Consider the following 16,425-nt stretch of genomic DNA (forward strand, 5'->3'; position numbering starts at 1 on the left):
TTCTAATCTCACATGAAATGATCAATCTTAACACATCTGACTTCTGATGATTTCCCATTTAATAAAATATTCATAAACTAATTTAATCGATATTAAACTACTTGATATTGGTCATTAGCATGATTACCTAACTGTAAGTTCTCACGATCGTAAGTAATGTAACTCTTTCTCAACAGCCACGAACATAAAACGCACGCTAATAATATTGTTTTCGTTAACGTAACTGTTCTGGTGTATTTTAAATTAAGTTTCGAAATTGAAGTTATCACAAAGAGATTACGTCGTAATGTTATCTCGATCTTTGTATAGTTATTTAAGTACATATAAGGGTTTGGCAATGAATTATTTACGATCACACGCTTTTGTCGACTTAAAGTTTAATGTTTAAATAAATATTAAATATTGTCTAAGTTATTTTAACAAATATGGAAACTAGATAGACAAATAATTGTCCGAAATTATATTTTAGGTTAGATTTACTGTTAATCTTGCGAATAAAACTATTTGTTCTGTATTAAAACTTGAATTATTTTATTTTAAATAAAAAATCAAATTCTATTATTAATGTCTAGTATGGTGTACCTAATTATGTTTTCTAATTAATTCGAAGTAAAAATGCAATAATAATATTAGTACATAGTTTTTTTTTCACATTTTACTTAAAATAAATTAATCTAATCTTGAAGATTTATGACGTGCCCATCACTTGTACCTAATAATAATTTAATTATATAAGATTCTTGGAACGATGACTCATCTATAACTTTTATTAATTAATAAAAGTCTCTCTATTACTATTAATTAGGTATATAATCAAGGATCACTTTGGTTATTGAAATACTATATCTATTATTTACAAAACAAACATATTCCAAATTACAATTGTCAAGTGAAGAATGTATGATAAAAAAGTACTTACATAGAAATAAAATAAATGAAAAAAACTAAGCCGACAAATGCAAATGTTATTATATTCGGAACGTATTTTAAGAAATTGCGTAACTTTTTAAAACGATCACGAGACACTATACAAACGACTTTTCTATAAAATCTATCTCTGACAGTGTCTTTTGTTATACTTTCTTTATCGCAAAATTGAAATCTGATTCTTAGTGACATACAAAATACGATTCGTGGTTTCTTATCGAGATATATTCATTATTATCTCAACGAGATCCGCTTGACAGGTTATTATTCCATAGAACCGGTAATATTACTTACATTATTATAGTTAGACATCACGAAGCATAGGCATTATCAAGATGAAAGTAAGCCGACAAGCAACAGCAGAGACCTTTATTACCAACTTATATAAAATATTTATTTATTTGTTTTAGACCCTTAAGAATACAGTGGAATCGATTATAACAAAAAATATAAAGGTAGAGTTAAACTGTAGTGGAAATTTTAAGGCCTGTTCCAAATGGGTCAATTAAGAGCACCTAAAAATAGTGTATTGAAAGCATAAATATAATTAAATAAATGAGTATACAGGACATAGCATAGTACATGAGATACAGTCGCAAGATTTGAATGGTGTGGTCAATTACGTCCTAATTGACCATACCATTCAAATTTATTTTTCTTGGTTGTAGAGCTTTGTGCAAGCCCGTCTGGGTAGGTACCACCCACTAATTAGATATTCTACCGCCAAACAGCAGTTCTCAGTATTGTTGTGTTCCGGTTTGAAGGGTGAGTGAGACAGTGTAACTACAGGCACAAGGGGCGTAACATCTTATTTCCCAAGGTTGGTGGCGCATTGGTGATGTAAGGAATGGTTAATACTTCTTACATATTGTCTATGGGCGGTGGTGACTACTTACCATCAGGTGGCCCGTTTGCGAGTCCGCCTATCGATATCAAAAAAAAAAAAATTTGCAAGTTTGTAAGCCTGAAACTTTGAGAAGAACAGAACTGTGTAATCACTCAAACATCCCTTATCAGTAATTGGATTTGTATGTTGCGATACCAGTCAATTAGTCTGTACGTTTCTGTGAGTGTGTTGTTTTGTCTATAGATATTGTCCCAATCGTATTAAATATGTTTTATTTTAAAAGAAATAGATATATCATTTCAGATATTTTGTTAAATTGAATGTAGATTTAAAAATGTATATTTGATTACATTCAATTGTAAAATAGTATTTCCTGTGCGCATGAAGCAGAGCGATGTAACCCCTAGGCAAGTAAACCCTGCGTGGTCAGAGCCTATAGGCATGATTAGCTGTATTTTTATTATATTTTGTTTCGATAAATCAATATATAAATGTAGATATTTTTACGTCTAGATTTCTGTATCTTCTGTATGTGCTTACTCGTACCAACATTAAAAAATATGAATAAATATATTAGTATAATTACGACATACATTTTCATTGCTGCAACTGCCATCTTTCTTCTAGTGGCTTGATATATGGCAGATCCCGAGGTTCTGGATTCAAAACCCAGTTCGGGCCGATAAATGTTGGGTCTTTCTGTCGAAAAATTCTCAGTACGCACCCAATGTCTGGAAGTTGAAAGTGTGTGCCTCGGAAAGTATGTAAAACCGTTTTGTCCAGTACGTGAACTCTTTACGGGCGTGAGTTTACCGCCCTATCGGATTGTGAGACTGACGGAATAGAGTACACCTGTTTTTTTTTCGCACAAATTTGTGCACTATCATTTGTCCTGAGAGATTATACCCCGTGATCGAAATCAGTCGGACGACATCACATTTTTATTGTATTATTTAGTCAATCTTTTTGTAAAGATTCAACCTCCATATAACAACAATTTAACAAGCTTCATTAATCCAACCTGTGTTGCCAATGAATTCACCTAAACAACGAAAATTCTTAATCATGCTGTCTTCAACCGTTTTTCACACGGTTAAAAATATCTGTGAGATCATTTGTAAAATACCGCTATTTTAAATGAATTCGTTACGCACACCATTTTTTATAAAACGACAGTTTAATTTTATATCCAATGAGAATAAAAATCTGACTGATATAATCTACGGTCGGTAATTTTCTTTTTTAATTCAGTGTTATTGCCATATCTGATATATTAATAGCTAGAATATATTGAAAGTTCATTATGATTAAATCCGTCTAATTATGATGATGGTGATGATTTATGACGTTAAAACGATGATAAAACACTTTTCAAGAATCTCTCTATAAAATTAGTTGACGCACTATTCCTTTATATTTATTTATATTTTACTAGGTGGTAGGACTTTGTGCGAGCCCATATGCAATATGATTAGTGGATACTAATCATATTTTATATACCACAATACTTAGTATTGTCGTGTTCCGTTTTCAACGGCGAGTAAACCAAGTCAGTGCCCGTTTATTGGCTCATTGGAAGAACGATTACCAATAATATCAACTAATGGCGTTTAGCGGTAGAAAATTCGGACGAGTGGCTGGTCCATTGACGTGTCATCTTCAAGAGTTGTCGGTTCTGCGACATATGTGACCAGCACACTGCAGCTTCAGCTTTCTAATCCTTTCGGCTGTGTCGATAACTTTGGTCAATCTGTTAAGTGTTGAAATTAAAGTACGCAAATGAAACCCTTTGTAGCATTACAATATGATCGTGCTGGTTGGTTAGACGTGTAATCGACTAATGTGTTGCCACCCTTATTATCAAAGGTGGAATGTATGAAGTTTGCCATCCAATTTCGAGCTTTATTATTGCAGCAATGAGTTTCGTTTCGTCTGTGAATATTTAGCAGTCATAACAAGCGATATGTCCCAATTATAAAACCCTGTTCATAATCAGCTCATCAAAATCTATTAATATTTATGAGACAAGCTCAACTGTTTACTCTTGTTGATTGGGAAGTGATGTTCATATTGACCACACATTAGCATAAATTTAAAGCAACGGTTAGTTGTCGCGTGGATTGCGAAACATTAGTATATTTACAGATGAAAAGTTCTCGTCGTGTCTGTCTTTATGAATGTTCATGCTAATTTCAGTAATTGGGTACCGTATCAATTTCGATTCTGTTCTTCAAAAAGACAAGACTAGACTAGAGAGCTGTGAAACGAAATTAGCTAATCTACACATATAATAAAATTGGAGTGTCTGTTTGTAATATTAAAATAACCGCGTTTTACTAAATGCATATGTATGTATACACGGTACATATACCTAAATAACATTTTTTACAATTTTTATCTGTCTGTCTATCTGTTTGTTAAAGCTAATCTCTGGAACTGCTGGACCGATTCTGACGGGACTTTCACTGGCAGATAGCTGATGTAATAAGGATTAACTTAGGCTACTTTTATTTCAGAATTATAAGTAAAAAAATAATAAAGTCACGCTTTTTTATTAAATTCAAACGCGCACGAAGTCGCAGGCACAGCTAGTGTTACATAAACTATTATTATAAAAAATAATATTTGTTGATTAAATTTAAAAAAAAATGTACCGATTCGTACCTTTCAGAGATTCCATGGACATGCTCCTCTTTAATGAAAAAGTATATAAATTTTCTTAACCTGAATTGTCTCACTCAGCGGACTATTTAATAAGAATGATTAACAATAAAACAAATATAAAGCTAAGATTCCACCCAAATTACTAAAACTCAGTAGTTACTCTTTACCATAATTTTACATGGATATCATTATCCTGCATGTATATCAACGTAGACTAACTCAACCTCTTTTATCAGCAATATATAAGTCTTATAACGTACAGTTGGATTATTCATCTCAAACTGTTTCAATAAATGCTACAATTATCTGCTTCCTGCTATGCTGTTTGTATTAATTATAGTAATTATTACCTCAATAATAGTTGAATGCTATGTTTTTATAGATTAATTACTTTGATCGGATATTAATTTTTTCTCACTTCTATAAATAGTATCTAAAAAATAAACTCACTATCTGCCTCTATATGTATCTCTTCTTCTTCATCTTAAATTTTTATATGTTCACTGATAAAAATAGCGATAAACGAGGAGAGCTTGTATTCTTTTATTTGTATTTAATTACTTGGTGGTAGGGCTTTGTGTCTGAGTAGGTACCAACTACTCATTAGATATTCTACAGCCAAACGGCAGTATTGTATTGTAGAGTTCAGATTATAAGGGTGAGTGTGCCAGTGTAAATATCGGCCCAAGGGACATAACGTCTTAGTTCCCAAGGTTGGTCGGCACAATCATGTAGTCCATTTATACGTTCGCTTACCTATATTATAAAAAAAAAAACATAATTTATAAACATTTTGTACAAAATGGCTGAACTACAACAGTGTTGTATCCAACAAAAATCGCACATTTAAATGGCTAATGCTGGATATACCTTAGGAGATAAGAGAAAGTAATTATAAACACAAATTAAGCACAAGAGAAATCTTGCTTGGGCTTACCCGCAATCATCGGTTAAGATTCACATGTGCTAACCACTAGATAATATCGGCTGTCAAACACATTAATAATGTCTGTGATAATATCCAAGTGTTCCGTCTTATGTACCATTGCGACTACAATTATGTTTATAATAATACTAATTATTAAAGCGAATTTTAACGTTCGTATAAATATACTATACTGTAAGTTAACAATATTCAAATAAAAAAAAAAGGTTTTACCCCTATTAATATAAATTTTCATCCAATAGTATGTGTGCTATATACATACAATACAAATGATTAAACGTCTTTGAGTAAAAGTAATATAATAAAATGAATAACTTCTTCGATGATAATACACCTTTGAATAAAATGGTCGCCTCCAGCCGTCTTAAATAGAATTATTAATAATTTCATTGTAAATAAAATAAAATAAAAAATAAGTAACAATAACGTTGAAAAAAAAGGAAAATCCTTTCGACAGTTATTTTCAGATCAAAAGTATCTCGATAAGTAAGTGTAATGCTTCTATATTTAATAATAAAACCAATTTCAATTGTTATTGTTCAAGTAAGCAAGAGCCAGGTCAAAATAATATCTTGAATATTCTAAAAAGCGACTAACATACAAAAATTAAGCGTTTAGAGTTCGACACCCGTTTTTTCATATCATTGTATGATAAACGAATTTTATGAAACTCCAACCCTAAGGGGTAAAACGGGCGTTGGAAGTTTGTGTTTTATAAATTTCGCGCGGATAAAGCTGCAGGTTCATCTGGTCCGTAATAAAACAGCGACGTTGAATAAGATCCGAACTTTCTCAAGTTGAGGCCTTTGACCAGAAGTGGACCATTAACTGACCGCAATTTATTTACTTAACATGAATAAAAATGTTACATAATTTATAAGATTTATATAAATGTATGTTATATACATATATAAACTATATACAGGTTGTTAAAAATACAAATTGTTCAATTTTAATCAAGCAACGGAACTTTGAATAACGCCGCGTTTTGTTATGTAATTTAGAAAATCGTCCATAGTAGGAATAGAAACAAATAAACAACTTTGACATTGAATTGATGCAATATCATTGGTCGAGGTCTTGAATCTTTAATATCCATCATCGAATCGCAAAGGATGTCGTTTTGAATATCGTCTAAATGGTTTTCGGAATTTTGGAAGTAAATTTAAGTAGATAAACTTATTAAAACTGCTGTTTTAAAAATAAAGATATATTAATCATAAACTGTTTGTAGTGGATAATATAGTAGAGCTATTAGTAAGTCGTTTATTTATACTATTATTATAAATGCGGAAGTAACTCAGTTTCTCTGTCTGTTGCTCTTTAACGCCCAAACCACTGATGAATTTGTTGGAATATGAAGCTAACTTGAACTCGAAGGAAGGACATCGGGCTAATCTTATTGCCTAACACCTGACAGGCAATTCCTAAGACACGACTGAAGCCGCAGGACAACGAGTTCTCTATACTCCTTCTTTGATTGAATTAACTACAGACAATTCTGATTTAAGATAAATAGCTCAATTAAACACTCAACAAAAATTATAGGTACGCTTTGTTATTTATTTGAATACATATATTAAGCTAAAATTAAATTGAACGTAAACGAATCTTATGACACATGAACGCATTATGAAATGAAATTCAAATAAAGTAATTTTAGCACTAATGTAGTGAACGTAACAAGAAACGTATTATACGCTCTGTCCGTGTAGATCGTAATCGTAAAAGCAAATTCATTTGAAATTATTCTTTTCAACGTGTAATGTATAAACAAATACATTTTTGTTTGCATTGTTCACGGCTGTTTGTAATATTGTTGGTACACTGTGGTTGTGTAAGTGTAAATAATGTATTTTTTTAACGCGTGTAATGTTATTTATACTAATAATATTATAAATGCGATTGTAACTCTGTTTACGTATTTGTTGCTCTTTCACGGCCGAACTACTAAACTGAATTTGATGACATTTGATATGAAGCAATCCTGACCCTCAATAAAGGACGTAGGCTTTTTTATGCCTAATACTTGACAATCAACCCTGACCCTAAAACATGAAGCCGCGGGCCATAATTAGTTTAATATATAAATAAGCCATTGCAGGCTTTAAACTTCTCATGCGTGTGAAGAGGGCGATGCGTGTCATATTAAATACAGTGTAATAAGTGTACTTTTTAATGCAAAACACGAGCGAAGCGAAGCCGCGGGTGACGAATAGTTTTAATATATATGTATATTAATTAGGTGGTAAGATAAGTAAGTAAAATGGGATAGGTTTCATCGGTCAAACATCAGTCTTGGTGATAGGGCTTGGTGCAAGCCCATCATCAGATATTTTACCGCCAAACAATAACTATAGTAGTGTTGTGTTACGTTTTAAAGGGTGAGTTCGCCAGTGTAACTACAGGTAAAATAGATATAATATCTTAGTTCCCGAAATTATTAGCGCGATGGTGATGTAAGTAATTGCTAATATTTCTCACAGCGCTAATTTCTGTGTGTGACGGTATCTTACCATCTGGTGACCATTTTCCAGTACCTACTTATATCATAAAATAGACACGACAACATCGTGAGGCAAGCGGCATGGTTTCCTCTCGATGTTTCCTTTCACCGCCGAGCACAAAACGAATACGAACAAAGAATACGCAAAGAAATATGGAGAATATTACAGTTATATTTATGTATAAAAAACAAATAAAACTCTTTCTATATCGTATACTCTATAAAGTTTTTGAATAGAACAATTTAATTATTTATCTCATTAAAATAAAACTTTAATAGATTTAACAAAAAGAAAAAAACTATTTCATGAGAATTAATTACAGACAATTCAAACAAGTACACTAATAAAAAATGTAACTAATGAACACTACTGCACTTATGTTGATTAACACGAACTGGTGATCGCACGCTAATTGTTTTCAAACGCACTCATAATCAGAAGATAAAGTTGACTTGATATATATTACGAACATACGTATAAATAATACGTACATTTTTCTCTTAATTATAAATAAGTTTTAATCTAAAGACCACTCTTAAAGCCCATTATGTTTTATTACGCAATTTTAAGCCGCAAATTAAGTATGGAAAATGTATATGTACTTGCAGAATAATAAAATTTAGGCAAAAAATTAAGTTTCTATGACTGTATTTGATCGCTTACATATTAATATATATAATAGTAATAAAAATAATAACAGCTAATAAATGTCATATAGGATGCATTCAAGTTCATCACGAACTTTTCCTTAACTGTCGAACACGAAATTAACATTATAAATTCAAGTTAAGCATGACTAACTACTATGTGTGTATTTAACTAACATGACTGTAATTTTAGATTTTGAAAAAGAGTAACTACTGAGTTTCTTGCCGGTTCTTCTCGATAGAATCTACATTCCGAACCGGTGGTAGCTTTACTTTAAATAGTTTGTTAAATGACGATTCAAAAGTGCTTGTAAAAGCCTACTTGAATAAAGTATATTTTGTTTTTGATTTTTTTATTCCAACACTTGGTTAATTTCGGGCAGTGTATTCGTGCTTAATTTTTTAAATAATACATGTTTTATTTAAACGTATATTATATCTATTAGTAGCTAAAGGGACTCTTACAAAATGTTATATACAAAATCGCTAGTAGTTGTGAATAAGAGTCACGTAGTTTTGTGAATTTCTCTAAATATTGTAAGCAAGCAGTGCCTTGCTACATCCATATACAAAATTACCTCAGTTCCGTTCAAAATATTTACTAATGAAAGCCTATTGAATGGAAATTTTGATAAATATTTTCGTTTAGAGATATTCGTATTCGATTCTTACTTAAAATTACATATGCGTGAATATGTCATTTTAAGTAAGAATCTATATAAATATATACTTGAGACTGTGAGAGAGTGTGTGTGTGTATTATTGACATAATATGCAACTCTAGATGACTTTACTAAAATCGATAAAGGCTTTTATGTGAAGAAAAAGAAATAATTAACAGATTTAATCCGCACTTTTTAATGTTAAGAATTATTTACGTTAAGACCTTAAGTATCAACAAATAAAAAATTAAATTAGTTACTGTCAAATAATGACCGCGTTGAATGGTTGCAAAATTGCAAGCAGCATGGCCCCCTTGAATCGCAATTCCGATCCGATCCAAGAATGAACCAGCTGTTAACTGTAGATAAATACTTTCTAAAAGAACATCAAACTATATATTCCCCTTTCGGCGAACAATTAAAATTAAATAAACTTGTAAACTTTGTTCCTAATAATAAATTGAGTTTTTAGTTGATTGGTTATCTCGAAAATTGTTGCATATAGCGAAATGTTTGTACCAATTTAAATATATCAAATTGTCTTTTATGTAACACATAACCAGAGCACACCTTCCAGAACGACAACTGTTTATTTCCTTCTAGTACTTATTTAGTACGGAGAATTTCCTTTTATTTGTCATATGCGAAGGCGGATAAATGGATCACCTGATGGTACGTGGGCACTGTCCATAGATATTGGTACTCTACGAAAAAATATTCGTTCCTCATAGCTGTACCGATTTTCAAAAATTAGTGTAGAGACACAGAGTAAAAATTATTATTAGTGTAGTACTTACAACACACAGAGTAAAAACTAGTATTGGTATATATGACTATTTACGTTATCCACAATACTTTTATTCTATAACGACAGGATATTTTCTCTATTGTCTAAGAATAAACTTTTTCCATTTGAGTAATAGTCTTGTAGTTAAAGAAAAAAAAATGATGTGAGTCAAATTTTCCGCGTGTTCTGTAATCGAATGTTATCGTAATTTCCCTTTTCGAAAAGGCTCAAATCGTGACTAATAACTGACCGGCCAACTTATCTTGATCCATGATCTTATATAATTTATGTATTGATCTCTATATTTGTTACAATCGATGTACTAACGCCGACTCAAATAGTTATCACTTTACTCGCAGTAACAATATAACATAACCTATTTTTTGTTGTAATTAATAACCGGACACATGAACTTTTTATAGATTCTCAATAAAGTTTAGTCATATCTAAAAAAAAATATGATCCATTGAACAAGGGACAAAGACCGATTCTAAACAATCGTGTGACGTCACACCTGGCATCGCTTTTTGATTAAAACGATTCGTTAACATTCATTCAATTCAACTAACATGGTATGGTATAAAAAAATTATTTTACCTATATGTTTTTTTAATTAAATATTATATTGATATGATATGGTTATGCATATATTTGTTATATATATGTATAACGAAATGATACATAGTTTATTCAAGTAGTCTACAAGCGCTTTCGACCCGTCAATTTACAAAACAAATTTTAATTGAAGCCACATCCGGAACGGAATGTAGATTCTACCGAGAAGAACCGACAAGAACCTCTCAGTAGTTATTCTTTTCCAACATTAAAAATACGTAATAAGTTATGTTAGTTAATATGATATCCTACCTAGAAGTCAACAAGTATTAATTTCATTATTTTTTATCATCATATCAAAACATCTGCGGAATTTTATTACAGAAACGGATTGACTTTGCGGAGTCGGAAACTTGACTTTGTAAGTTTATCCTTACGTCTCGTGTACATAAAATTATTATTACTTATTCTGTCGAATTGAGAAATGTACTGTGAATATACATAATATTGTAAATATATTGTGACGCAACAATGAGTGTTCTCAATTTCTTAAAAACATCCCGAAGGGAGGTATCACGAAACCTAACTTTGTTCAATATAACAAAAAATATGCTACATTTTTTTTTAACTCACTTCGACTTCATTCTAAATTTTGTTATCTGTAACGAGCCTTTAGCAATCTAAAATGTATGGGAAATAAATATTCTAATATGATTATGTAACATTACTGCATTATTATGAACGCACTAGAAATGAAGAATCTATGTAATTCTCTAAATCAGCAGTCTATCAATATACGTATTAATAAAACTATTTATATTAAATTTTATTATTTATTTTAAAGATGACGTAATTAGGGCATTACTACCTTAAACGATTTCTTTGCACTTTTTTTACTTAATCTAAGGATAAACATGTCGATAAAAATTGCTTTTAATACACAAATAAAATCACATATAACAATACCGTGATTGATTTAGAATGGTCACGTAAAATGTACTTTAAGCTCAATAATAAAACGATCATTATATTTAGTGCCGGCTTTTAATCTAAAAATAGAACAAGTGGAAACCAGACTAAACGCACTTATGATATTATGTTCAATATTCGATAGCGAATATTTTAAGACCAAGGATAGTCCAGGAGTATGAATGCACAAATCTTAACCAAGATTATGGATTCAAACTCGGGTAGGCATAACTAAAATGTGCTTCATTTGTGTATACATATATTCCGAGCTCTTGTTTAAACATACGAAATTGTAACCGGTAGTTGGTACCCGCAAGACAGGCTTGCCTAGTGCGGGACCACTGAATGTTTTGTGACTATGTTAACTTTTCATGTCAATTCTTTTTTTTTTATTCATCGTCGTGCTCGGAGTTTAAGGAAAACATCGTGAGGAAAACTGCACGTATCGGATGAAAACCTGCTTGGAATCTGACATAAACTGCAAATAGTCCAACTGGAGGGAATTTGTTACGTATCACTTTTTACTTTACTAATATTCTTCATATTACATGTTTTACTTCTGATGTCCTTATAAAATTCCATAGACTGTGTACTAAAACCTTCATTGAAACGCCTGCCACTAGTATAAATTTATGTATATTGATTTAGTAGGTTTTCAGTTATTAAACAACAAATCGACGTGTGTTCGTTTATTAATAGATTTTTTATTTGTATAATAATGTTTAAAATAAAAAGGCTAACGCAATCCCACCAGAATAAATATCACATTAACACATAATTTTAAAATTAGATTTGCACATATGAGTTGCATTAGAATGCCAACCACATGTGCAAGTATCAAACAAATTGATGGAACGTTTTTTTATACCTAAAAGCTTTAAATTAAATGCTATATTATATGATAAATATAGAGTAACCAATTTAAGGCGAACTCCATTTCAACTAAATACAACATATTAAAGAGCGGTCATTTTTAAATGGGGGGTCCATACACAATATACCGGAGATACACAGGCAGAGCTGTTATGTAATGTCTAAGTGGTTTCATATGGTGCTATTTTTAATCCCAAGAGAACTCACAAGAGCAATGTAGCGAGTAAGTACTAAACGATAGACACAGAGATATTCTCATCAACAAACGTTTGCCTTTATGTTATCTAATTAGATTCAGTGTATTGGTTACGTTTATTATGTAGGAATCACTGGTGTCCAGAACATCTAGCGCGCTCTAGAACACCGGACTACTCACTAAAAAACCAGCGGTATCGTCGGCGTCTCTTCGGTGGCCGTCACGAGATCGCTTTCGCATGCTACCGTCAGAGCAAATCAGTGAGTCACTTCTAATATAATTCATTTGTTAAAAATATAATTATTGCTATTTTTAATATCAACGAATCTTGAATATATATAGACAATTCAAATTCATTATCATTATTGCCGCCAGTGTTGCTAGTTCAACGGGGATCTGCTGCTAGTAATCTGATTATCTTGCCACGCGATCATAATTCGTATAAGCTATTTTTAATTTATACATGTATATTTTTATAGTTAATTACCCAAATATATTTCTTTTTTTTAATATAACCCGACTAAATATGTAGGCAGCTTATAATACCTTTTTTAGACATCACTTTCAAATTGGCTTTCAAACTTCCCTGAAAGTAGGTTCTATAGGATATCGATATAAAAGTATCAATTCGATGAAGTAATGATATGGTATCATATTGAGCTAGATTAAAACGGTGTTACAGAGTTTACGCGTCAGAAATACTTGGCTATTGTAGGTCTTCTATTGAATGCATTTTTTCATCTCATTATTACTACTTATCTATACTATTTTTATTTTTATAATAAATTTTATCTATATTTTTTTTTCTAATTACGTGTATTTATTTTTTATGAATATTTTTATCATTATAACGGAATAATATAAAGGGAATGAAACTTATACCTAATATTGTTCGAAAGCCATACTTGTAGTTGTACTACGAATATGTTACAAAATATATTTAATTTAATAAATATTTATTTGTATTTTTAATGCGTATATAAAAAAAAATTATGTACAAATTTTTCTCAGCACCAAAACTGACTTAAAATTTGTTTTCAAATGACCCAAAAATACGAAAAAGTGAAAAAATTTAAAAATTGGCAAAATCTGACCATACATATTAATACAGTCTGGTATAAAAAATCTTGTTTAATTTGACATGTATTGATTATATTTATAAAACGATGATCGTATTTAATACTGAGAAAATCAAATCTCTACTACATTTCGAAATGTTTACTCGTCAAATTTACTTAAGTGTTCAATGTTGTATGAATTTTAAGTGTGTTTCCTACAAACTATGTTTAGTACTTCCCATCTAACAAATCGACGTACCAATAAAGTAAACATGTTGATGAGGTCGTAGACAATGTCTAATTGGAAACAAGTTTAGTTATATACCATAGCTATTGCGAATGTTATGCTATGAATAATTTTTCGTTGATGTTGTTGATTATATTAAATTATTACATATTTTTTATTTATTGTTAGTCTCTAAAGTTTTAACTGTTAAAATGTTTTTTTTTTTTTTTATGCAATTTAAATCTAATCTGTGTACTATTTAAATGACTTTTATAAAATGATTTTTAAATTATTCTTAGTTATTAAATAAAAATGTAATGTTAATAATATATATGAAGGTAATATTCATATTTTTATTCAGTTATTGGTTTAGTATATTGTATTAAATTCCAAACCGAATAAACTTCTACAGATATATAATTTATATCAACGATTTTTTTTTTATTTATAATAAAAGGCTTATACTGTAATTTTATTTACTAACAAAGAAAAATATCGAGACCTATACATTAATACATTTTTCAATGTCGAATTTGTATAAAAATATATTCTTAATAATGTATATCATAAATTATAAATAAGAAAACTCGCTCACGCACTAGTATAGATTCGTTAAAAATTCATAGAATGCAAGGTAATTCAGGAAGTTTGTGGCTTATCACGCTGTGTCAACAAGGATCTATTAAAAAATTATCCACGTGACTTAACACGTTGATCAAGAATAATACATTAAAAGACACGCCTGCGACTATATTTTTATGGATTGAAGATATTCGTTCCGGTTCGTACCTAAATGGAATATTATTATAAATAATGTATCCCCTTGTTTCAAAAATGAACTTGATTTTACAGAGAACAATTTTAGTTTCAACGATTTATAAATATACTTTTATCGAAATATTTTTGATAGCGCTTGCACTCTTGCATCGTCATACTCGTACATAAATATTTTTTCACGTTATTTTTTTATCACAAAATGCAGATTTTCTTTCAATAAATAATGAAAAAAGTGTTCATCGATTTTTTTATAATCTAAACTATATTTTATTTAGATACTTTAGTCTTCATTTTGGTTTAAATAATTATTTAAGACAGTCAATAATGGATACTTACAAAACTAACATCTTCAATTTGGGAATGAAGAAGATCGAAGTTCTCTTCGCCGGCGAGATGATTCTTCAGTCTTATTGGTTGAGGCACTTTCAACCGAAGGTTTGGTTTCACTTGTTTCTCATTTTCCACAGTCAATATCTTAGCACTATTGAACGGACAGGATCCGTGACCATTAACCTGATCAGCAAATACCATTTTACCGAAATCCGTTTCGATTTTATTAAAATCCGACTCCATTTTACCGAAATCTGTTTCCATTTTACCGAAATCCGTTTTAACAAAAGCCTTTTCTGAGCTTTCGTCTTTCACGCAACACTTGAAAATGTTTGGCATTTATTTGAAAACGCGTACACGCACTGTAAAATTGCACTAACCGGTGCGTACTGACGAACAGCTTTACTGCAACATAATTTATATGTAATCGGGTGTACACCGAAAAGCGGACTGAACGCGGTTGTCTCGGCAACCGGTCTGCCAGCTCTAAGCAACACGGTGTCCGCAAAAAATATCAACAATCGTGCGTCACGCGTCGCTACCACAATAATTAGGAATAAGCTGCTTAATAGAGCTACTTAGATTTAAAATGTCGTTGGACTTTCCAACACAAACACATCTTCCCACTGTTTTTAGATCCGGTTTAGGATTTTGTATCAAAAATCTATTATTAACAAATATGTTTTATAAAACTTTTGATTCAGCAAAACGTATTATAGCAGCGTATTTATCAATCTCAAAACCGTCTGAAGTGACAAAAGTCTGAACCAGCTGTGGATTTTAATAGTTGTAATTTTTTAATACTGATGTTTAATAAAATTAATATTGACATTATGTTCATGTTTCATTGAAAATAAATAAAGTATGTCTGCTTTAAAAGATACAGTAGTATTTTAACCTTGACGAAGCAGTGAGTTATTAAAGAGTTATTTGAGCCGAGATGAGACACGGGGGCACTGTGAGCGTGAGCTGTGAACGTTAAAGCATATCAGTCTAAAGCAAAACGGGTTCAATTCCGGGCACAACTGAATTCATGTGCGAGTCGAAGTTCTAACTCCAATCCAAACTGGGGCAACGTAGTAGAATAAGCTACAAACACATATTTCTTAAGGACAGGAAAAGGAAAGGACTACCATTGTCCAGTAGTAGGACATTACAAGACTTTCAAGAAGTTTTTTTAGGAACAGTTTATATTTAACTTAATACCTGTACATTATGTAGACTACTGACGTATTCATTTATATGTATTGTCAAAAATAAATCTCGCTAGTGTCGACACCTTAGTCGTACGATTTCTCAAATATTAATTTTGGTTTAATAAATTCGTCATCATCATTTTCATTTATAAAAATATAATTGAATAAAACGACTTAGGTAGTATATTGTTACATTAATCAATTTTTAAATAATAATCTCACGTTACACCAAGGATAATTTATTTGTTATCGGGAACG

At 30.8% G+C, this 16,425-nt stretch overlaps 1 protein-coding gene across 2 annotated transcripts in view; it reads right to left on the reverse strand.

Annotated features, from left to right (window-relative positions):
• Positions 1-15,434, reverse strand: part of LOC125064570 (nitric oxide synthase-like) — a 43,766-nt gene extending 28,332 nt beyond the window's left edge. Inside the window, exon 1 of one of the 2 annotated variants that reach the window (XM_047671679.1) lies at positions 14,978-15,434. In XM_047671679.1, coding sequence (XP_047527635.1) covers positions 14,978-15,310 — 333 coding nt within the window. In that variant the 5' untranslated portion in view covers positions 15,311-15,434. Of the gene's footprint in view, positions 1-857; positions 863-14,977 lie in introns of those variants that run through there. The other variant, XM_047671680.1, reaches the window with a different exon arrangement.
• Positions 15,435-16,425: the final 991 nt, after the last annotated feature.

The sequence above is a fragment of the Vanessa atalanta genome, chromosome 6 (assembly GCF_905147765.1).
Source record: "Vanessa atalanta chromosome 6, ilVanAtal1.2, whole genome shotgun sequence".
In the NCBI taxonomy this organism is placed as follows: Eukaryota; Metazoa; Arthropoda; class Insecta; order Lepidoptera; family Nymphalidae; genus Vanessa; species Vanessa atalanta.